A 24,426-nucleotide genomic window follows, 5' to 3' on the forward strand; every position below is an offset into this window, starting at 1 on the left:
AACGGATGATAGTGAGTCCAGGTTGAGGACTTTATACATGAAGATGAGGGGGGAGTGTTTCATCCAGGCAATGGATCTCTCCCAGCCCGCTGACTGGTCTAACTACAGGGGTTAGCGTCAGCAGCTGGACATTTGACATGGAGCAGACAAGTCAGCCATAGTAAGTATGTCACAATATTATTATTTTTTTATCTAGATGGTGTTTACAAGATAGAAAGGATTCCCAAAGGGCTGTTGAGTGTTTCACCTGTGAACAACTGGGTACACCAATTAAAGAGGTTAGATACAAAGTGTTTTTTTCATACATTATTTTATTTCCGTTAAATAAATTAAAAATACCAAAAACAGCTGTGCACATGTAGCATTATTACTAGACAGACCATTACAAAAGCCACAGTATGAAGGGGAGCAGAGCAGGAAAAGACAACACATGAAAACACAGACAGACCACAGATGAAGGGACAGCTAGGACAACATGAGTGTGGGTTCATCTCCCAATTTGAATATTCAATTCTGACAATATCTCTGCAGCTGGAGATGACCTCGTCTCTGATGTAAAAGCTTTGTGTTGTGAATGAGATGACAATCTCAGATTCACTGTTCCTCCTCGGTTAGAGTCCGAGACAACAGGTAGGACCAATCCATCCAGGGCCAATCATGGTTTGGCAAAGCTAAGCAAAGCGAATGTACTGTACGGATGATTGCAGTCCGGAAGTCACACACGACTTGGGCCAACTCCACTCAAAATCCTCTCTGGGTGAGAGCTGACAGAGAGACAACCAAACTGTTAAGTGCTTTAATTAACAGCCTGTCATTGTGTTAGCTACAATATCATGCGATATTAAAAAACACTAAAACTTTGAATGCCTTTTCTGTAGCTTTTCTGGCTAGATTACAGTACATGTCTGTTGACTAAGTAACAGGCTTTTCTGGCTAGATTAGTTGACTGGAGACATAAGAGAGGGAAACGTTTCCAGTGGAAACAAGTGTCATAGACCAAGCGTGTCACACAACAGGCCAGCCAGGAGCTGTTTTCACGCCTTATTACCAACGTTACTAGACAACAGTGTGGAAAACAAAGGGAAGAAACACTGTAGAAATGTCACAGCATTAGAGTTCCTCGTTTCACAACCATAACACGTTCCACGACAGCATTAGGGGGGAAAAAACAGTTTTGTCTCAGCGGAGAGTAATGAACATCTAAATCCTGTTCAACCTGCACTGTAAAAAAATGCTTTGCAACTGAAAAAAGTATTCCGTACGTCCGAAATGGCACCCTTTCCCCTATATAGCACACTACTTTTGACCAGAGCTCTCGGGTCAAAAGTAGTGCATTATATAGGGTATAGGGTGCTACTTTAGATGATACTCAAGACAGTAAAACAGGGCATTATATTGTCTGAATCGACTGTGACAAGAAAGGCCCCTGCCTGAGCACACCGGCCCAATACAATGAGGCTCTAACCAGTATGATGGCAGACAGCGAGGCAGACAGCGAGGCAGACGAGGCTGAAGCGAGAAAATAAACATATAAACAAGCATTTAAACGATGGTACCTGCATGACCAACAAACAATACATACATATTGAACACACAGTTTGCACCACCATAATAAGAGGTGACAGCAGTCAAAAAACCCACAAGAGGTCAATACGGACAGGAGAGGGACTGTTTGCAACAGTTAAGACATCGATGCCGTAGTGGGTTTGTCTTTGTTATGTTCTGTAGCACACTGTAGGGAGGGTTTTTCCCAGACTCAAGACTAAAAGCCAACTCATTTTAGTCATGTAGCAGACACTCTTATCCAGAGCGACTTACAATTAGTGCATTCATCTTAAGATAGCTGGATGAGACAACCACATTGAACCACTCTTGAACAAAAAAAAAAAAGCATGCTCAATCGCGAATGTTAACTCTCCAATAAGATGAATCTGGGTCTGAGAAACTGGCCCGTAGAATAGCACATACCGTACAAGCAGGAGGGATGACTGATCACTCTACTGTCAAGTTAGTGTCAAGTTAGTGTGACTTGGGTTCAGAGTTGTAATGTACTTGAATGGAGAAATCAGCCTAACTCACGATAACGCTCAATATCCAAAATGTGGTCTCTTAAAAGAAGTATGAAGTTGAAATAAACTCTAAAGATGGTACAAAGTTATGTAAGGAAAAAATATAAATCATAAATAACATTTGTTTAAACCATAGCCCACTAAGAGTTCTAACATATCCCCCAATATGTCTCCCAGATCCCAGAAAGGACTGCTCCGGATTGTCATCATTATCTTGTAGAAAAACGTCAAACTTCCTTGGTCGGTATTTCGGACAAGCAAGGATTCATTTAGTCTCTCTGTGTTCACCAGAAGTCTCTTGCGTGCGATATCACTACGTACCCATGGGCTGAATCGTTCCCTCTGAGAGGAATATCCACCAGGTAGAATGCGATCCAAATTTTCTGCACGACCCTCTACGTGTATCTTTAGTGTAACGTACTAACAGATCATCATTATCTTAGTATCTGTGGGTTCCTACATACATATTGTACTTCCATTCAGAGTTCACATTCAAATCAGGTAAAGGGAGTCGTTTTTGCACGGAACAGTCCTCAGTGGGGGTTGAGTGGGGCACGGAACAGTCCTCAGTGGGGGTTGAATGGGGCACGGAACAGTCCTCAGTGGGGGTTGAATGGGGCACGGAACAGTCCTCAGTGGGGGTTGAATGGGGCACGGAACAGTCCTCAGTGGGGGTTGAATGGGGCACGGAACAGTCCTCAGTGGGGGTTGAATGGGGCACGGAACAGTCCTCAGTGGGGGTTGCCTGGGGAGTGGGGCGTCAGTCAGTTGACTGTTCACTGTCACTCCAAGCTGCCCAACACCTAAACTCCTGGTCCTGCAGCCACACAATGAGCAGAGATGAAAACTATGGGACTTGGTTAATGGTGATGGTTGTGAGTGACTGAAGTACAGCACTACAAAGGCTGGGGGCTGGGGCATTGATAAGAGTCTGATAAGAGAGGGTCCCATATAATTGCACTGTTTGTTCTCCCACAACACAATCCACCATGGTCCCTTACACACATACATGGACCATGTGTCCACCAAAACCCCATTCCTCAGTATGTCATCAAAAGGTCCCGGCGGTCTGATCCCCTGACCCCTCACTCCTCGTCCCCTCCCATGAGGAAGCCCAGAATGAAGTCGATGGCTCTCTGTCGGTCCTGCGCTGTCTGTCGGCCCACCATGTTGGGCGGGGGTCGGATGAGCAGGCTGGCAAAGAGGGTAGCTGGCATGGGGCACAGTGGAGGAAAGAGAGGTAGAGGAAGATGTGAGAAAGAGGCATTTCTAAAGCAACATGGGTTTAGAGCCGTTTCATTTAAATTCAGTCAGAATTGAAACTCCAGTTAAATGTTTTATCAACATTACTGAAAATAAATCACATTTTTCTATTCTAGACTTGGGAATTTCATTTCCTGAATTTATTGAATTGAAGTAGTATTGACCCTAAATCTGGGTCGTGTTCAGTATGGAAGATACGTTTTGAATTGGAGAGAAGTGGGGACATACTACTGTCTGAACATGTCCAATAAGAACACAGATATTTGCATTCCGTGGCATAACGCTTTGCTACAGTGTACCCTACTGAAAAAGCACATGTAGGTTATAGAAAATGTGGCCATGGGGAACTGACCTATGAGGTTGGCAGTGAGGTTGTTGTTGTGGGCATATTTCAGCAGCTCCTTGAGGAAGGCCATCAGGTAGCGGAAGACGTTGCGGTGAGCCCGGGGCAGCTGGGAGATCAACTGACAAAACAGCCCAGAGAAAAGACAGATGAGAACTACAACCAGCCCCTTGTAGATCCGAGAGGATGTGTGTCGTATGTTTTACAATGATTATACATATTAACTTGATTGATTCAACAGAAGTCAATGACTCCTACTCATATCCATTTCCAGATTCATATAAAATGACTTTTATGTGAAAATATTTAATGTTAGGCCACCCTAAAATCGTAATTGAATTCACTGCACCTGTTTGCAGAGGCGGCTGTCATGGGAGCAGTCCAGGCTGCGCTGGTAGTGCTCGTAACAGACCACTGGCTCCGGCAGAGCTTCCAGGAATATCAACAGGGCCTCGGCCACGGAGTGGTTACAACCAGCTGACACAAAGTCAGGGAACAGTCAGAAACAGTCAGACAAAGTTGAGGGGGACAGATTTTTGGCCGAGGGTGGGTGTACAGTGTTTGAACATGACTACATGTTGAATCCCTGATCTACAAATCCCCTTGAATCCTAAACAGCTACCCTCAAACAAGCTGGTTGTGTGTGTTGGTGCGTGAGCATACGGACGGACAGGAAGATTGCACACCGTACACCCCCCAACTACCACAGATATCATACTTCCTCCACACTGCTAATCTATGCCTTGGCACCAGTCTGTGTATAGCAGCCGCTTTATCGCAGTGACCCAACTAACTGTGTGGCATCTCAGTCACAGTGTCCTGTTACAGGGCTGGGCTTACTAGCGGATCTGGGCCAGGGGGGTTGGAATGACTAGGGTCATATGAGTAAGTATTACGGATGGAGTCAGGAATGACTGGGGTCATATGAGTAAGTATTACGGATGGAGTCAGGAATGACTGGGGACATATGAGTAAGGATTACGGACAGAGTCAGGAATGACTGGGGACATATGAGTAAGGATTACGGATGGAGTCAGGAATGACTGGGGACATTTGAGTAAGGATTACGGATGGAGTCAGGAATGACTGGGGTCATATGAGTAAGGATTACGGATAGAGTCAGGAATGACTGGGGACATAGGAGTAAGGATTACGGATGGAGTCAGGAATGACTGGGGACATATGAGTAAGGATTACGGATGGAGTCAGGAATGACTGGGGACATAGGAGTAAGGATTACGGATGGAGTCAGGAATGACTAGGGTCATATGAGTAAGGATTACGAATGGAGTCAGGAATGACTGGGGACATATGAGTAAGGATTACGGACAGAGTCAGGAATGACTGGGGACATATGAGTAAGGATTACGGATGGAGTCAGGAATGACTGGGGACATATGAGTAAGGATTACGGATGGAGTCAGGAATGACTGGGGACATATGAGTAAGGATTACGGATGGAGTCAGGAATGACTGGGGACATATGAGTAAGGATTACGGATGGAGTCAGGAATGACTGGGGACATATGAGTAAGGATTACGGATGGAGTCAGGAATGACTAGGGTCATATGAGTAAGGATTACGGATGGAGTCAGGAATGACTAGGGTCATATGAGTAAGGATTACGGATGGAGTCAGGAATGACTGGGGACATATGAGTAAGGATTACGGATGGAGTCAGGAATGACTGGGGTCATATGAGTAAGGATTACGGATGGAGTCAGGAATGACTGGAGACATATGAGTAAGGATTACGGATGGAGTCAGGAATGACTGGGGACATATGAGTAAGGATTACGGATGGAGTCAGGAATGACTGGGGACATATGAGTAAGGATTACGGATGGAGTCAGGAATGACTGGGGACATATGAGTAAGGATTACGGATGGAGTCAGGAATGACAGGGGACATATGAGTAAGGATTACGGATGGAGTCAGGAATTACTAGGGTCATATGAGTAAGGATTACGGATGGAGTCAGGAATGACTGGGGTCATATGAGTAAGGATTACGGATGGAGTCAGGAATGACTGGGGACATATGAGTAAGGATACGGATGGAGTCAGGAATGCTGGTGTCCAGGCAGTCGATGACACCCTGCAGCTCCTCCTGCAGGCCCGGTGTCTGGAACAGGTCCTCCTGGAAGAACGGCAAGGAGTTTACAGGAGAATGTCGTTTTGAAATGACGTTGAAATAAGGGTAGGGTAGAATACTATTTACGGGCTGAAAGACTAAGTCTAGAATAGTGCCTAGAAGAGTTAGCCTGGAATACAAACTGAATTTTGCGCTGTTTCACTTCTTAAAAAACCGAAGTGACAATAGTGAAATGGAGTGATATTCTGTTTGGATTCCTTGTTAACCAAGGTTACTCCTCTAAGGAATACCTCATTCTGAAAATCATCCAAATTCACTGCAAACAGCATTTCAGAATCTTCATTACTGAGAACACACTCAGATGTGGTACGACCTAGAAATAAAAGTGCTGTGAACATTTCCCTTAACTATCCTCTCACCTGCTGGCAGGACATGGTAAAGAGGTGGTTCACCAGTAGCCACACCTCCTTGGGAATCTTTAAGGGCTTGTCCTCCGTGCCGGCACTGTCCACCATCAGGAAGCTCAGCCTGGACTTCTCCTGAAGTAACACACAACCACAACATGTTAGAAACATAATATACTATACTGAGAGAACCATCACAACATGTTAGAAACATAGATACGATACTGAGAGAACCATCACAACATGTTAGAAACATAGATACGATACTGAGAGAACCATCACAACATGTTAGAAACATAGATACGATACTGAGAGAACCATCACAACATGTTAGAAACATATATACTATACTGAGAGAACCATCACAACATGTTAGAAACATAGATACTATACTGAGAGAACCATCACAACATGTTAGAAACATAGATACTATACTGAGAGAACCATCACATGTTAGAAACATAGATACTATACTGAGAGAACCATCACAACATGTTAGAAACATAGATACTATACTGAGAGAACCATCACAACATGTTAGAAACATAGATACTATACTGAGAGAACCATCATAGATACTACAGTATACTGAAGAAATGGTGTCAGAGCACAGGCTGATTCTGACACATCATCTCTATGGTTTGTAACGTGACTGGAACCAGCTTTACCCAACTTTACCCGGTCGATTCATAAACTTATGAGCTGCTTAATTCCTAAGGAGGATTTGATTAATCCTGTGCCATCACCTTTGCATTGATCAGAACGTTGATTCCATTCCTAAAATTATTACATAATAATTGCGTGTCATTTCAGGTATAGGGAACATATTAGAGTGGATTATCTCGAGGGTTGGATGTCGGGTCGTCTTGGAGGACAGCCATTTAACTGGGAGTGGATCGCATTGTTTCGTATCTAGCTGAGAACAAGCGAGAGTGGGTCCAAAAATAAGCTCTGGCAGTGGGGGTCACACATACGGATACACACACTCACAGGACTGGAGTGGGACACCGTGATAGCCTGCAGAGCCAATTACAATATCAAGAGCTAGGCCGAAGTTATTGTAAGAGTTAGAGAGCCTCTCAAAGTGCTACCGTTGTTCCTTAAGGGTATTTGAGTGCAGCTTCTAAGAAAGATGTCGCCTTGGCTACAACCAGAAATAAAGGCTTTTACAGAACTCTATTACATCAGGCCCTGGATGTTGATTTACTACCCTCCTGTAGGTTTTAACTCCAACCCTGTTCCTGGAGAGCTACCCTCCTGTAGGTTTTAACTCCAACCCTGTTCCTGGAGAGCTACCCTCCTGTAGGTTTTAACTCCAACCCTGTTCCTGGAGAGCTACCCTCCTGTAGGTTTTAACTCCAACCCTGTTCCTGGAGAGCTACCCTCCTGTAGGTTTTACTCCAACCCTGTTCCTGGAGAGCTACCCTCCTGTAGGTTTGAACTCTAACCCTGTTCCTGGCGAGTTACCCTCCTGTAGGTTAACTCCAACCTTATTCCTGGAGAGCTACCCTCCTGTAGGTTTTAACTCCAACCCTGTTCCTGGAGAGCTACCCTCCTGTACATTTTAACTCTAACCCTGTTCCTGAGGAGCCATGGGTCTCTTTCCAATCAAGATGCATGAAATGAGGAGAGAGGAGATTCAGCAATACTTGGAGGACAATGGAATTAAATAAAAAAAGCTTATTTATTGCAGTTGGGGCTTCTGGCCTTCATAAGGGTTTTGAAATACAGAGCTTATAATATGCACTCAAGCACATTTAATGACAGTCTTATGGGGATATTACATTGAGGACTAGTACAACTACTACTACTACTACTACTACTACAGGGACAGACAGGACACCACTGGGTCTAGAGACCTGTACTATAACTACTACTACTGTAACAGGGACAGACAGGACACCACTGGGTCTAGAGACCTGTACTATAACTACTACTACTGTAACAGGGACAGACAGGACACCACTGGGTCTAGAGACCTGTACTATAACTACTACTACTGTAACAGGGACAGACAGGACACCACTGGGTCTAGAGACCTGTACTATAACTACTACTACTGTAACAGGGACAGACAGGACACCACTGGGTCTAGAGACCTGTACTATAACTACTACTACTACAGGGACAGACAGGACACCACTGGGTCTAGAGACCTGTACTATAACTACTACTACTGCAACAGGGACAGACAGGACACCACTGGGTCTAGAGACCTGTACAATAACTACTACTACTGTAACAGGGACAGACAGGACACCACTGGGTCTAGAGACCTGTACTATAACTACTACTACTGTAACAGGGACAGACAGGACACCACTGGGTCTAGAGACCTGTACTATAACTACTACTACTGTAACAGGGACAGACAGGACACCACTGGGTCTAGAGACCTGTACTATAACTACTACTACTGTAACGGGGACAGACAGGACACCACTGGGTCTAGAGACCTGTACTATAACTACTACTACTACTGTAACAGGGACAGACAGGACACCACTGGGTCTAGAGACCTGTACTATAACTACTATTACTGTAACAGGGACAGACAGGACACCACTGGGTCTAGAGACCTGTACTATAACTACTACTACTGTAACAGGGACAGACAGGACACCACTGGGTCTAGAGACCTGTACTATAACTACTACTACTGTAACAGGGACAGACAGGACACCACTGGGTCTAGAGACCTGTACTATAACTACTACTACTGTAACAGGGACAGACAGGACACCACTGGGTCTAGAGACCTGTACTATAACTACTACTACTGTAACGGGGACAGACAGGACACCACTGGGTCTAGTGACCTGCACTATAACTACTACTACTGTAACGGGGACAGACAGGACACCACTGGGTCTAGTGACCTGCACTATAACTACTACTACTGTAACGGGGACAGACAGGACACCACTGGGTCTAGAGACCTGTACTATAACTACTACTACTGTAACGGGGACAGACAGGACACCACTGGGTCTAGAGACCTGTACTATAACTACTACTACTGTAACAGGGACAGACAGGACACCACTGGGTCTAGAGACCTGTACTATAACTACTACTACTGTAACAGGGACAGACAGGACACCACTGGGTCTAGAGACCTGTACTATAACTACTACTACTGTAACAGGGACAGACAGGACACCACTGGGTCTAGAGACCTGTACTATAACTACTACTACTGTAACGGGGACAGACAGGACACCACTGGGTTTAGTGACCTGTACTATAACTACTACTACTGTAACAGGGACAGACAGGACACCACTGGGTCTAGAGACCTGTACTATAACTACTACTACTGTAACGGGGACAGACAGGACACCACTGGGTCTAGAGACCTGTACTATAACTACTACTACTACTGTAACAGGGACAGACAGGACACCACTGGGTCTAGAGACCTGTACTATAACTACTACTACTGTAACGGGGACAGACAGGACACCACTGGGTCTAGAGACGTGTACTATAACTACTACTACTGTAACAGGGACAGACAGGACACCACTGGGTCTAGAGACCTGTACTATAACTACTACTACTGTAACAGGGACAGACAGGACACCACTGGGTCTAGTGACCTGCAGTGACTGAAGCCCTTAGCATGTAAAAATTGGCCATGGTTTTGTCTGAACCAATGTGCTTCCCTAATCCAGAACACGAGGTCCTGTATATATTTGGTCAATTTCAGGTGTTTTTATGTCAAATCAGAAAAGCAACACTACTTGACTAGAACCTGGGTTGCCTACATCGCTGAGCAACAGCAGGGCATCAGATTAGCCTCACAGTGGAGAGTGGGACACCATAGAAATAGAACGACTCTAACTATTCTATTTCTACGGTGGACACACCGTGTAGAATGTACCTTTTCCATGTAGCTGTCCTCTCCCTTCGCCCCCAGCAGAGCAGTGAAGAGTTGGAAAGGAATGATCAAGGCAATGAGAGGCAATGAGGGAGGAGACAGAAAGAAGAGAGAACAGAGGAGATACTGTAGACAGGAGATAATGCATAACCACCAAGGAGTCAGGAAGATAATGATAGGCTGTGTTAAAAGTGCGATCTGTAGGTCATTTCTGATTTCAAAAAAGTATTGTCCCGGGCTGCCAAGACTGGGAGAGGGTCTTTATGCGAGTGTAATACACACTGATTGTAGTGGTTTTTTGTTTCAGCATTGATTTCTTGAGCATTTCAGGGGGTCAAAAAGTTACAGATTGAACCTTTAAAATGGAATTATTCCAAACAAATGTACCCGTGCAGAGTCAAACAGAATGACATTAGAATAGTGACCGTGGAAGCAAGAGATCATTTGAAATGGATCATATAAACATAGACTCTAACTAAGGCCAAGGTGGATATAGATAGCCCGTGTAAAATAACAATATGGAGAAATGCATGGACAGACTTTTTGTATTATAAAGTAGACCCGAGTATATGACTAGTCTAGACTTAGTCAGTGCTCCCAATGTTTCAGGAAAACCCTTCTGACATTTGTACACACTAATTGCCACTTCCTTATCCCCTTGGGGATTCTAAACACAGCCACAGGTTGAGACATGGACAAATATCTAGACCAAATCTATGTACTCTTCAACACCAGTCTTTGAGGCCTGCTGCAGTGTTAGCTGCTTTTGATTTCTTACCCATTTAGAGGGTTTAGGGTTAGGGAAGCCAAGTTTAGCGGAGTCTCGTGCCAAAAGTGTCATGGAGAAAAACAACTATCTGCCATTGCGGCCTTCAATGACTAAAGAAGTATATAAAAAATTGACATTGTATTGACTGTTCAATTAATCCTGCATGAACACTAAATGTATTGACTGTTCAATTAATCCTGCATGAACACTAAATGTATTGACTGTTCAATTAATCCTGCATGAACACTAAATGTATTGACTGTTCAATTAATCCTGCATGAACACTAAATGTATTGACTGTTCAATTAATCCTGCATGAACACTAAATGTATTGACTGTTCAATTAATCCTGCATGAACACTAAATGTATTGACTGTTCAATTAATCCTGCATGAACACTAAATGTATTGACTGTTCAATTAATCCTGCATGAACACTAAATGTATTGACTGTTCAATTAATCCTGCATGAACATTAAATGTATTGACTGTTCAATTAATCCTGCATGAACACTAAATGTATTGACTGTTCAATTAATCCTGCATGAACACTAAATGTATTGACTGTTCAATTAATCCTGCATGAACACTAAATGTATTGACTGTTCAATTAATCCTGCATGAACACTAAATGTATTGACTGTTCAATTAATCCTGCATGAACACTAAATGTATTGACTGTTCAATTAATCCTGCATGAACATTAAATGTATTGACTGTTCAATTAATCCTGCAATGAACACTATTTAAATGGCTTTTCAATACATACATCACTCCTATCCTACCTTGAACGTATCCCTCCCTGGTTGCTACAGCAACTTCACATTAGCTAGTTACACTCACCAGGTCGATGAGCTTGGTGATGGGGACCTCCCGGATGGGCTTCTTTATGTGGCACAGGGTCTCCAGCGAGGTACCGAAGCAGCTGGGCAGGTAGTTGCCGGAGATGGTGATGAAGTAGTCCTTGCCTCTGTCCAGGTGCAGCACCAGGATGTCTTCGATGGCGTCCTCTCCCAAGTTGAGCAGCGTCACCGAGTCCTTGCTCACGTACACATCCAGGAAGATCTCTAAAGTTTCGTCTGGTGGGGAGAGACCGAGAAGGGAAGTGTTCATTTGGGTATGCCATTGACAACAATTTGTAATAAAAGTAGACATGAGCGTTTCTTATTGAACAAATCCAGGTAGGATTTGTTTGTCTATTTTCTTTGGTTTTGGTGCCTCAAGAAAACAGCCCTGGTGGTATGACAAAAGATGAATGACACCATTGAGAACAGTACATACAGTGGGGCAAAAAAGTATTTAGTCAGCCACCAATTGTGCAAGTTCTCCCACTTAAAAAGATGAGAGAGGCCTGTAATGTTCATCATAGGTACACTTCAACTACGACAGACAAAATGAGAAAAAAAATCCAGAAAATCACATTGTAGGATTTGTAATTAATTTATTTGCAAATTATGGTGTGATAATTATGTGTGACTGCCTGGCTGAAAGTGAAGGAGACTTACTGGGCTCTAGGAAGCCTTCGCTGGGCTCAGCGCGGAGCCAGTTCTTGCAGTACTGCAAGTCGTTGAGCTTGGGGATGAAGACAAAGTGGCAGGCGACCTGCCCGTCGTTAGAGATCACAAAACTCTCTCGCTGCAGCTGGCGGAACTTGACGTCCTTAAAGGTGAACTATGGGAGGCGAGGGAGAGATGGAGAGCAGGGGAGAGGAAGAGAGAGGTTGAGAGGAGGACAGACTCACAGACATTGCTATAGTAAGCTAGAGTGCAAGAATGTTTGTTTGATCTATGCAGTAGATTGTTTGAAATGCAAATAGATCCCCATACCATTCTACACCTGCAAAGTAACTCAAGCATCTGGGCAGACTTGTCCATTTTCTTAGGCTATCATTTTTCATCAGGATTTTAAAATCACAAGTCCCTGACTCAATACTTGCTGTCTTGGTATCAACATGACTTCACTGACAAAACAGACTTATTGATATGACACAAAATATCAGGGGGGAGGAAATGCTGGACAGGAAATCAATAAGATGAGAATCATGTCTCTGTGTTCTGTCGACTCACCTCTCTGTGGGTCAGTGCCAGAGACGGGAGGAATTCGTTCTCCATCCTGTCCATCATGCGCACAATCTCCTCAAAGACTTTCTTGTGGCGTGCCTCGTTCACCACCTTCACCTGTGACACACACAAATAGAATTTATCAATCCAACAACGATTCATTCAATATAGCATAAAGCACGCTGCTCAAGAACAAACTTGTATTTTATGATCCTCAATGAGCTGTATAGTATGTTAAAGGTACGTGTATTTTACTAAAGTCAGGTCTCCCTTGACTGTCTCGACCTCAATCAGTCAGATGTGATTTCCAGATTCTGTGTGTGTGTTTACATGATCCTCACCCCGACACTGAAGAGGGAGCTGACAGGCTTGTGGTCGCTGGTCTTCAGTTCCATGTGACTCCTGTAGTGGAGCTGCTTCACATTACTGCCCCTCCACAGGATCCGATCGCACCACGCTGGGACACGACACTTCCCACTGCAGGAGAACCCCAGAGAAAAAGACAAGGGGTAGAGACACGGGGTCAGCTGTTCATTCGGCACCAAATGAAAGATAGCAGATTGAAACAGTGATTGACAACGTGGACTTAGTGGGTGGTTCCCAAACTGTGGGAACCACTGGGAGGGGGGGGGGGGGGGGGGGGGGGGGGGGTTATTTAGGCAGTGGGGTGTTATTTAGGCAGTGGGGTACAAAGCTGCTTAGGGGGCCCGGCCCACCTCGTCAATATTGGAGAGAATGGTTGGAAATATGACTTTTCAGGTTTGATCTTACCAGGTATGTTAACATGAATAATCAAGGTGCTATGGCATATGAGGATTAGCCTACACGGGGTATATCCTTTGGACTCAGTTGGGTGGAGGGTGGGGGGGGTAACAGCTGACACATCAGACTACAAAACTCTATGGGTGTTCTAGAAGTATGTGATTGGTGGAAAAGGAATCCGGATCAGTGGTATTTTACCTAGAGTCCCAGCGGTCCGTCTTGGCGTCATACTTGTACGTGGGCATGAAATTGATCTCTCCCTCCATGAAGTCTGTGAAAGCTCGCTTGTTCTGTCTCTGGATATTCAGCTTCATCGAGGCAGAAGGGGAAATATACCAACAACACATTATTCAGAGACAGACAGAGGAACTCCAGTATTTATAACCCTTTAAACCAGAGAAAATAGGAAATTAAATCCGGCTTTGTTATATTGAATGTCTTTCTTTTTGTTGTTGTGCAGAACTTTAAAATGCCAACATGACTTCAAGCAGTATTAGTTCATTCGTATTTTAATATACATTTTAAAAAGTGTTTAAAACATTGACAACGGACTAGATAACAGATGTGTGTGTGTGTGTGTATTCTCACCTGGTCATACTCCTGCAGTTTCCTCAGTTGGTTGTGGGAGATGAGCTGTTTGACCTCAGCTGCATCGTACACAAACAACCGGTAGTTCAGATCTCCTACCCAGATCACTACACTGGACCACAGAATGGATGAAGAGTTATGTATTGTAACACAACAGCATGTAAACAGTCTTACAGTAATACCATACGTTTACACATTACACTGTATGAAGAAAAAAATACTGTGGCATGGTTACACTATTTTACAGTTAAATGACATGTTGAAATGCCGGACTATTACCTGAGAATGTCTCTCTCTCTGGGATTGAATTACATTAGCACCAAAGAATTCCATCTATAATAGTAATGACTACTGTAAGCCCCTTGACCCTGAAACATATAGTAGTACTGAGAATACATGGCTAATGCACTAAGTGGTATGCTAATGTAGACATTGGAACTATGACTCTACAGTATGGGTCTTGGAGGGGACTGACTCGTGTTTGATGATATTGTGGGGAGGGTGGTCTAGCATGTGGAATCTCATGCGGGCACAGATGTCTTTGTAGTCCTGGTTCCTCCTCTCAAAGTCCTCGACGTGGGCCGCCAGGTGGGAGTTGACAAAGCAGAAGCTGGTGTTGTGGAACACAAAGCGCACCGCCACACCTCCCTTGTTGCCCTGGAATGAGAAAAGAAAAGATTGTACGTTGACTGACTGATTGATTTGTTTGTTTAATAAAGCGTCTTGCAACAGATGCTCAGGCCGTATGGGTTTAAAGGACACTAGTTATATGAAAAACTATACCTTTTTACAGTATATGAACATAATAATACAATACTTTGCAGTAGCAGTATATTATTGCGGTATTCAAATATCTAATCATTTACATGATGTCTATGTTCTATGTACCTACTGTATCTATAAATGTCATAAAGTTTAAAGTTATGATGTTATTAAGTCGTAAAGTTAATGGGAGCAAAAGGCAAACACTTCCTCTTAGTTGACTTGACTCGTTCGTACCATTTTCCCCATGATGCCAGTTCCCACGTGCTCCGCCGCAACCTCTTTAATGTGATTCTTGTGCACCTTGTTGACAAACACCACTAGCATCATGCCCACTAGTCGAATGGTACGCACCTGGGAAGACAGAATTTGGATATGGATGCTTCTATCAACCTATTACAAACGTGTCCTTTTATCAACTGCTCTCAGTGTATAATTACAAGAATGAAATTTTGTAGTTGATTAAACCATTTGTGTTTTCCACTGAAGATGAGAAGATTCCGCTTATTGACTCACCATCTTGTACTTGGCTTTGGGGTGCAGACTTCTCTCCACAGCCTCTACCCACACCTGCTCCTTAGAGGAGTCCAGATAGAAGAAGGCCTCTGTGCTCAGGTCCAGCTCCTGGAAACTACAGCACCCAGAATGCACAGGGAAATCAGTGCGGTAGTTCCAATGTTTGGGAAAGTCTTCAAAAGCACTCTTTATAGTATGTAATGAAATGTCTAGTTTACAACTAGCAACGTCCATCCCATCATTAATGAGGAATTAAGAGGATCCAATTGTTAGTTCCACAACTCTGGGTCGTATTCACGAGGCAACAAACAGAAGAAAACGGACTGAAGAAGAGAGGGACTACCTGAAGTTGTCCAATAAGAAACGCTTGTCTTCGTTTTTCGTTGCAAAACATTTTTGCTACGGTGTGCACTGATGAATACGACCCAGGTTCATTCCTTCATACATGCTGTGTAGAAGACATTGGGTACTCAGATAGACATGTCACTGACCCCAGAGCGTAGACATCAGGGGGTTCTAGCGAACAACACAGCCAGGGCTCTAGACTGCTGTCTGGAGACTGGCCATTCACATTCCACGTTCCAGAAAAGAATCTGAAACACACAAAACATTCTTATATAGACATTCACATACTTATGTAGACAGAAACATGTGTGAGTTTAGTGCTAGAGTGTAGCCTGATAAGGGTTACAGCTAAGAATAAGAACTTACAGCTCAGTGACTAAAAGTTGGCTTAGACACTTTTAGTTCAACCCAGGACACTGCACATTTTGAAAATGGACCACGGAAAAACGACAGAAAAATGTGGAATAACTGCTGCTATAACCCACTTTCAATGGATCTCCTCAAGTTTCAATGGATCTCCTCAACTTTCAATGGATCTCCTCAACTTTCTGGCCAGACTCACAAGTGGCTACTGCAGGGGAGCATATGTAATGGAGCTGGTTCAATGAACCACTCTTGTGATGTTACCTTGGCTGAGACCTGAAGACTTGCATCATCTCCACAAGCTAATGTGGTCACACAGGAGGCCCAGGTTTGAACCCAGCCGGTGACTCACTGCCCCACCCACCATCCACACAAACCCATGGACAGTCACCTGAAGTCCTTGATGTCTACGTATTCCTTCTCCTTCTTGGCCAGGCGGTGTTTGATGAGGTACTCTCTCTGGCTGGCCTGAGTGGAGAACATGGCGTTCCGCATGCTGTTGGTGGTGGGGCTGTCACACCACGAGGTGGGCCGGTCAACACTAAGACTGCAACATCAGGTGAGGATGAGTCATTCCCACAGTTATTCCATTACATTATTTTTCAGGTAGGGTGTGATGTAAAGGCTACAAATCAAGATCTAGGCCACCGAAATTATAAATAGAGGCCCTTTGACACCAAATGAGCCCCACAGTGAAGGTGCCATAATACCCATAAAACTTAGCGGTCAAACAAGGAAATGGTTCCATTCGTTTTTCTATTCATTTTTCCCATAGGGGATTTGATAAACACTTAAAATAAGGTCTGTATTTCGTTTAGGCTTACCCTGCTGTGACATTTAGATAACCATGTATATCTCTCTAGGACAAGGTGACTTTTATCAAAATGCTAATTAGCATCAAAGTAAATTACATGCAAAACTACAAGCTCCTGCACGTCATCTCTAGCTAACACCTTTGCTAACAGGTATTGTGTCAATTTAAAACTTGCACAAGACAGTTCATAGAATTGTCCATTTAAAGAAATATTGCCAATTTATTTATTACTACATTTAGCTAACATCAGATAGTTCATCCAGAGATCCTTACCGTTGACTCGGTTCAGCAGTCTCGTCCAGATCATCATGGGATTTGTAGTTCTTTATGATAGCCACATTAGCAGCTAATTAGGATTTCATTTTTGAGGGTTCAATTGCTGCTTTTTGTTTTATGTTGCTCTGTCTGTATGCTACGTCTTGCTTGTCCTATGTTGCTCTGTCTGTATGCTATGTCTTGCTTGTCCTATGTTGCTATGTCTTGCTTGTTCTATGCTGCTATTGTCTATATTGTAATTGTTTTTAATAACCTGCCCAGGGACTGCGGTTGAAAATTAGCCGGCTGGCTAAAACCGGCACTTTTACTGAAACGTTGATTAATGTGCACTGTCCCTGTAAAAATAAAAAATAAACTAAACTAAACTAAATACAGGTGAATATAATGATAGAAGTCACCTTGTCCTAGAGAAATTTACATAGCTATCAAAACATCATGCCAGGGTAAGCCTACATGAAACATAGACCCTATTTTAAGTGTTTCTAAAAATCCCCTGTGGGACAAATGAACAGTGGAAAAGTGTTAGGAACCATTTCCCTGTTTGACAACTAGGTTTTATAAGTATTATGACTCTCACTGTGGTACTCTACAGAAGCCAAATACAGATAGTTCTTTAAAGGGAAAAAAAACATCTCCAATAGGATGAGCATACTATGGGACGGTCCTACTGGTAACACTCACTCTGTTTTGGCAGGCGTGATGAAGGCGGCATCTTTAGCCTGTATGGACGAAACTCTGTCTTTGGAAGTGGGGATGGGCGTGGGTGGGAGAGGATTGGAGGGAGTGTAGGAGCCTTTACGTGGAGGCAGAGGGGGAACTGGAGGAGCTTCCCGGGGGGGCCCGATGCCATTCTGCTGGTTCTTCTTCTCCTCCACTTTAAGGGAATTATTGAAGTTGTCCTCGAAGCCAAAGTCTATGGCCAGAGAGAGAGCTGGGTCCTGTCTGTCAGCTGAGATAGAGGAGAGATTCATATGTGAGAAACCTTGTGACATTCACTGTATCATTCAACCGTCATATGCAATAAGTGTCTAGGATTCACACCTGACCTCTTGACTGTAATGTGTGCTGATGTCCGGTAACTATCCGGTGCAAAATGGCTGCAGTAGCATCACCCAGCTGGGCGCTGGACATTGGTTATGGATAAGGTTAAGTTTCTCTATACAATGTCAAGGGCTTTGAGAATCTGGAAAAGCTCTATATAAAATGCAATCAATTTGAACTTCTTCACTCAATTTGACCAATATTATCCATGTGTCCATACCTGTGCCGGTCTGGTTGGCTGAAGAGCTGTTGTTGAGGTTGGGAGGCGGTGGCGGTACGCCGGTGGGCTTGGTGTGAGAGTTGACAGCTTTGTGGATCCCTCTCTGAGGAGGGATGGGTGGGACTGGGACAGAGACCTTGCGGGGAGCCGGCATGATAGGATCCATCGCTTTGCTTTTGGACTCGACTGTGGAAAAGTTGGCAGAGCTGGATCACTCAATCAAGAGACAAAGCTACTCTGTGAGTTACATGAGACAGCATTTCTCTACACGTTGGAAACTGCAAATGTGGAAAGCAACCTAATACGAGTGCCAAGAATGATCTCATAGATTACAGTAAATCTAGGTTGTTTTTTTGTAGATCTAAAGAGAAATGCAATACAATGACAATAGCACAACAACACTCCCTTCCAAGGATCACACTCATTGTTCTATACACACCCATCTTGTTTCTATTGACCTTTCACAACGCAAATACTACTAGAGATAAAATGTTAGGGAAATGAGGCAACACCCAGCACATCAGGGCTGTTAGAGAGAAAGAGGATGTGTCACAAATGGCACCCTATTCCCTATAAAGTGTACTACTTTTGACCAGGGCCCATAGGAAATAGGGTGCCATTTGGGAAGCAACCCTCAGCCTGTGGTAATGGGGTTACACTGTCTCAATCATTAATCAGCCATGCCAAGGCAATGGTTCGACATTTCAAAAACTGTTACTGTCCCCAATCAAGCCAAACTGCTTGGGGACCTATATTTAAAATAGATAGCCTATTGCTTTCAATATTCCAGGAGTGGGTGTTGTAAATGAGGTCATAATCATTAAGAAATGTAATGGATTTTCTATATTTTTAGCACTTTTGGGGGGTTGAAACATTAGTCTATATACAATGCATCTATAACAGAGTAGTGATGGGACACAGTCAGGGCTCTACAGTGAGACCATTTCACTCGCGTATGCGCCTAAATATTTTGTTGTTTAACCTGGAATGTTAATTTAGGAGCACCAGTGCGCTTAGAAGAATGAAGGACTCTATCTATAACACCGTTCATATTTTTAATTGTGCTCCTAAATGTCTTTGTGTGCGCCTACATTTTTCAACGTACACACACACATGCACCTTGTAATAAAGGTCAGCGTAGAGCCCTGCCAGTCTTTTAACTGTGGCAAATTATATGAAGACAGTGGACACCAATATTAACGTGATACGAGTAATCCCATTTACATAAGCCACAATCCACATCAACCACAGTCAAAACTAAATCAAAAAGACACGGCTACAGGAGATTATCAACTGTGGCTCTGGTAACTCAACATCAGAGATAGGACATACCAGTAGGTACGGTGCCACTGCCACCTTGAAAGGGGCCTCTGACCGTAAACATAGCTGAGGAATGTAACCGGTGGACATAGGTGAAACGTGAGAGAAGAGGACGTAGGGGGAAATTACTAAGGCGTGGAAGTCAGTCACCCTGGGGAAATAAATACATGTTGGATGAGTTCATGAATAATACATGCACTAGTGAGTAAGGGCGTCTGTAGGGTACAGTAGTGTTGAGCAGAGAGAGAACCAAGAGAAAGAGAGAAGCAAGAGAGAGCGCGAGACAGCGAGAGACAGCGAGACTGAGAGCATGAGACAGCGAGAGACAGAGAGCGAGAGACAGAGAGCGAGAGACAGAGAGCGAGAGACAGAGAGCGAGAGACAGAGAGCGAGAGACAGAGAGCGAGAGAGAGAGCGAGAGACAGCGAGGGCGAGACAGCGAGAGCGCGAGACAGCGAGAGAGAGCGAGAGAGAGAGCGCGAGAGACAGCGAGAGAGAGTGCGAGACAGCGAGAGAGAGTGCGAGACAGCGAGAGACAGAGTGTGAGAGACAGAGCACGAGACAGCGAGCCCGAGACAGCGAAAGACAGAGCGCGAGACAGAGAGAGACCGAGAGCGCGAAACAGCGAGAGACAGAGAGCGCGAAACAGCGAAAGACAGAGAGCGCGAAACAGCGAGAGACAGAGAGCGCGAAACAGCGAGAGACAGAGAGCGCGAGACAGCGAGAGACAGAGAGCGCGAAACAGCGAGAGACAGAGAGCGCGAGACAGCGAGAGACAGTGAGCGTGAGACAGCGAGAGACAGAGAGCGAGAGACAGAGAGCGAGAGACAGAGAGCGAGAGACAGAGAGCGAGAGACAGCGAGAGAGAGACAGCGAGAGACAGAGAGCGCGAGACTGAGCGCGAAACAGCGAGAGACAGAGAGCGCGAGACAGCGAGAGATAGAGAGCGCGAGACAGCGAGAGACAGAGAGCGTGAGACAGCGAGAGACAGAGAGCGTGAGACAGCGAGAGACAGAGAGCATGAGACAGCGAGAGACAGAGAGCGTGAGACAGCGAGAGACAGAGAGCGAGAGACAGAGAGCGAGAGACAGAGAGCGAGAGACAGAGAGCGAGAGACAGAGAGCGAGAGACAGAGAGCGAGAGACAGAGCGAGAGACAGAGAGCGAGAGACAGAGAGCGAGAGACAGAGAGCGAGAGACAGAGAGCGAGAGACAGAGAGCGAGAGACAGAGAGCGAGAGACAGAGAGCGAGAGACAGAGAGCGAGAGACAGAGAGCGAGAGACAGAGCGAGAGACTGAGAGCGAGAGACAGAGAGCGAGAGACAGAGAGCGAGAGACAGAGAGCGAGAGACAGAGAGCGAGAGACAGAGAGCGAGAGACAGAGAGCGAGAGACAGAGAGCGAGAGACAGAGAGCGAGAGACAGAGAGCGAGAGACAGAGAGCGAGAGACAGAGAGCGAGAGACAGAGAGCGAGAGACAGAGAGCGAGAGACAGAGCGAGAGACAGAGAGCGAGAGACAGAGAGCGAGAGACAGAGAGCGAGAGACAGAGAGCGAGAGACAGAGAGCGAGAGACAGAGCGAGAGACTGAGTGTGAAAGACAGAGTGAAAGAGAAAGAGAAAAAGAGAGAAAGAGCGAGGGCGAGAGAGAGACTGGCTCACCTTGCTGCTTGGCTCTCTTCAACTGGGAGAAGAAGGACTGGCTGCGCTCATCATCCTGGAGCTCCAGAATCAGCTCCAGGGCTTTCTCCCCTCTGACCCGTATCCTAACGCAAGCTGGAGGGGCAGGGAGAAACACACATCCACCATTGACTCCCCTTATGGCTACCACAGACTCATTCAATTCAATACACTATTTATTCCTAAGGGGCAATTATTGCTGGGTATAGAGTGACAGGGCAGGAGGGGCAGGCAGACAACACATGACAGGATACGTTGTTACATTCACCACAACTTAGCCTATACAAATATACCATTTACTCACTCACCACAACCATGGAGACACTACCCATGTCCACTTGCATGTCTACCAACTCCGCACAAAATGAGGTAGACAGTGATTTGCCAACAGTGAGCTATTTCAACAGAGTGCAGGTGGTCCCATCGCCACAGGCAACTCATGACCAACTTTTGCAACTAAATAAATCTGCAGAGACAACCAGGCATGGAGCTCAGGGCATGCATGGCATGCACTAAAAATGTAACCAAATTGGATGAAGAGCTCTGTTACAAACGATTGTCATGTTTTTATTGTAGTACTGTTGCCACAACACTGGTCTTGCACATAAGCTCCTATAATAAAGGTACAAACAACAACATAATGATGCTGAATTACTTATAGCAAACCTCCACTAGAAACAATTCCTATCAAGGTGGATGACCATTTAAAAAACGGAAGTATGAGGAGAAAAGTCTTACTTTTTGATGGCAAGTCAATGAGCAGCGCTTCTTCGGCCTCTGAAATAAAGCAGTTAAAAAGAGAACATTAAAGAGTTGTAAACGTGAGGCTCAAAGGTCTGTGGGGAAGAGTGAATATGTCATGACAACAGGTTTCAATAGGCTCTTGCTACTAGCTGTTGACTTTCAAATGTCTGGCCATCGTAAACAAAGCACCTTGGACTTGTTCCACTACGACAAGCAATAACCTTGAGTTAATACTGCTACCATGGTAGGGAGTTAAGGAATGTCAAGTTTAAATGCCTGCAGGCTTTACAAGAGAGGGGCTCTGCATCACAATCAGCTGTCTGTTGGTACAGGAACCGTTCTATATCAAATCTCTGAAATCTGCTCTGAACTGTAGCAGTTCAATAGCATTTCCTTAGCATGCACTGCAAACAATGGTACCATTCAATAACACTTCAGAGAGTGTTAGTGAGCAGTATAGTGAGCAAGAGAGGTGTTGTCATAGTGATTTTACAGACTTCCCTAAAACATTTAAGTGGAAAAAGATCAACGTAAACAGAACTTATGTAACTTAGCCCAAACAGTTGCCGTTTCATGATGCAAGATATTCAAATGCAAGCGCAATGAAAAGTAAATGATTAGGTATTTATGTTAGAGCTTCAGAGCTGTGATGTGTGGGTTAATGTAGGGTCATATTTCTCTCCCTGATGATGACAATGCAACAGCCAAAACATCAGTGAACTGAAGTCGATTCCAACTGAAATCCATGCAAGACATTCAAATAAATGAGAGCCTCATATGAAAATGATCACAAGGCCTGAGCTCTAATCCAACTCAAATGGAGCGTCTGTCTGAGCTGTGATGAGGGTTAATGTAGGTCAAGTCTCACTCCCTACCAATGACTGTACAGCAGCAGGCAGGGCGTCAGAACATGTCCACACTTCCTTTCAACTCTTAACAAGAAATGTGATTACTGTGCAGAAGTGGAACATGATGCAACCCTGGCTGCTTGTCTGAATGTGTCAGGTCAGGACACTCTGTTCCAAATAGGCTAGCTGGAGATGGCACCGTAAGTAGTATACCCAACTTCTCTTCCAAAACACCCCTATAAAGTCCCTTGTCATTATATACAGTGCCTTGCGAAAGTATTCGGCCCCCTTGAACTTTGCGACCTTTTGCCACATTTCAGGCTTCAAACATAAAGATATAAAACTGTATTTTTTTGTGAAGAATCAACAACAAGTGGGACACAATCATGAAGTGGAACGACATTTATTGGATATTTCAAACTTTTTTAACAAATCAAAAACTGAAAAATTGGGCGTGCAAAATTATTCAGCCCCTTTACTTTCAGTGCAGCAAACTCTCTCCAGAAGTTCAGTGAGGATCTCTGAATGATCCAATGTTGACTTAAATGACTAATGATGATAAATACAATCCACCTGTGTGTAATCAAGTCTCCGTATAAATGCACCTGCACTGTGATAGTCTCAGAGGTCCGTTAAAAGCGCAGAGAGAAACAGCGAAAGACATGAAGAACAAGGAACACACCAGGCAGGTCCGAGATACTGTTGTGAAGAAGTTTAAAGCCGGATTTGGATACAAAAATATTTCCCAAGCTTTAAACATCCCAAGGAGCACTGTGCAAGCGATAATATTTAAATGGAAGGAGTATCAGACCACTGCAAATCTACCAAGACCTGGCCGTCCCTCTAAACTTTCAGCTCATACAAGGAGAAGACTGATCAGAGATGCAGCCAAGAGGCCCATGATCACTCTGGATGAACTGCAGAGATCTACAGCTGAGGTGGGAGACTCTGTCCATAGGACAACAATCAGTCGTATATTGCACAAATCTGGCCTTTATGGAAGAGTGGCAAGAAGAAAGCCATTTCTTAAAGATATCCATAAAAAGTGTTGGTTAAAGTTTGCCACAAGCCACCTGGGAGACACACCAAACATGTGGAAGAAGGTGCTCTGGTCAGATGAAACCAAAATTGAACTTTTTGGCAACAATGCAAAACGTTATGTTTGGCGTAAAAGCAACACAGCTCATCACCCTGAACACACCATCCCCACTGTCAAACATGGTGGTGGCAGCATCATGGTTTGGGCCTGCTTTTCTTCAGCAGG

At 44.4% G+C, this 24,426-nt stretch overlaps 1 protein-coding gene across 5 annotated transcripts; it reads right to left on the bottom strand.

Annotated features, from left to right (window-relative positions):
* Window positions 1-291: 291 nt before the first annotated feature.
* LOC139366382 (inositol polyphosphate 5-phosphatase OCRL-like) lies at window positions 292-22,343 on the bottom strand. Of its 5 annotated transcripts, none has more exons than XM_071103816.1 (21): window positions 22,309-22,343; window positions 21,553-21,666; window positions 18,574-18,759; window positions 17,994-18,261; window positions 16,614-16,769; window positions 16,006-16,107; window positions 15,515-15,629; window positions 15,236-15,352; window positions 14,712-14,893; window positions 14,237-14,348; window positions 13,847-13,956; window positions 13,228-13,363; window positions 12,893-13,003; window positions 12,332-12,497; window positions 11,670-11,905; window positions 10,062-10,085; window positions 6,191-6,310; window positions 5,732-5,816; window positions 4,025-4,152; window positions 3,685-3,796; window positions 300-3,279 (listed from the first exon to the last, which is right to left on the bottom strand). In XM_071103816.1, the coding sequence occupies exons 3-21, from the start codon at window positions 18,737-18,739 to the stop codon at window positions 3,155-3,157; spliced, it is 2,571 nt and encodes an 856-aa protein (XP_070959917.1). In that variant the 5' UTR covers window positions 18,740-18,759; window positions 21,553-21,666; window positions 22,309-22,343; the 3' UTR covers window positions 300-3,154. The 5 variants fall into 5 exon arrangements, 4 of the variants coding, with proteins under 4 accessions (XP_070959918.1, XP_070959916.1, XP_070959917.1 ...); XM_071103814.1 differs by lacking the exon at window positions 22,309-22,343 and adding an exon at window positions 19,906-20,044 and having other exon boundaries at window positions 21,553-21,649; XM_071103817.1 differs by lacking the exon at window positions 10,062-10,085 and having other exon boundaries at window positions 292-3,279.
* Window positions 22,344-24,426: the final 2,083 nt, after the last annotated feature.

The sequence above is a fragment of the Oncorhynchus clarkii genome, chromosome 14, assembly GCF_045791955.1.
Source record: "Oncorhynchus clarkii lewisi isolate Uvic-CL-2024 chromosome 14, UVic_Ocla_1.0, whole genome shotgun sequence".
Classification (NCBI taxonomy): Eukaryota; Metazoa; Chordata; class Actinopteri; order Salmoniformes; family Salmonidae; genus Oncorhynchus; species Oncorhynchus clarkii.

Bases quoted from the DNA above. Each gene is read 5' to 3' on its own strand.
- LOC139366382 (XM_071103814.1), bottom strand. From the start codon at position 19,957: ATGTTTACGGTCAGAGGCCCCTTTCAAGGTGGCAGTGGCACCGTACCT. The intron at 18,760-19,905 runs GTATGTCCTATC...ACTTTTCCACAG, and splicing joins CAGTGGCACCGTACCTACTG to TCGAGTCCAAAAGCAAAGCG. The intron at 6,311-10,061 runs GTACATTCTACA...GTGTTACTTCAG, and splicing joins AGGACAGCTACATGGAAAAG to GAGAAGTCCAGGCTGAGCTT.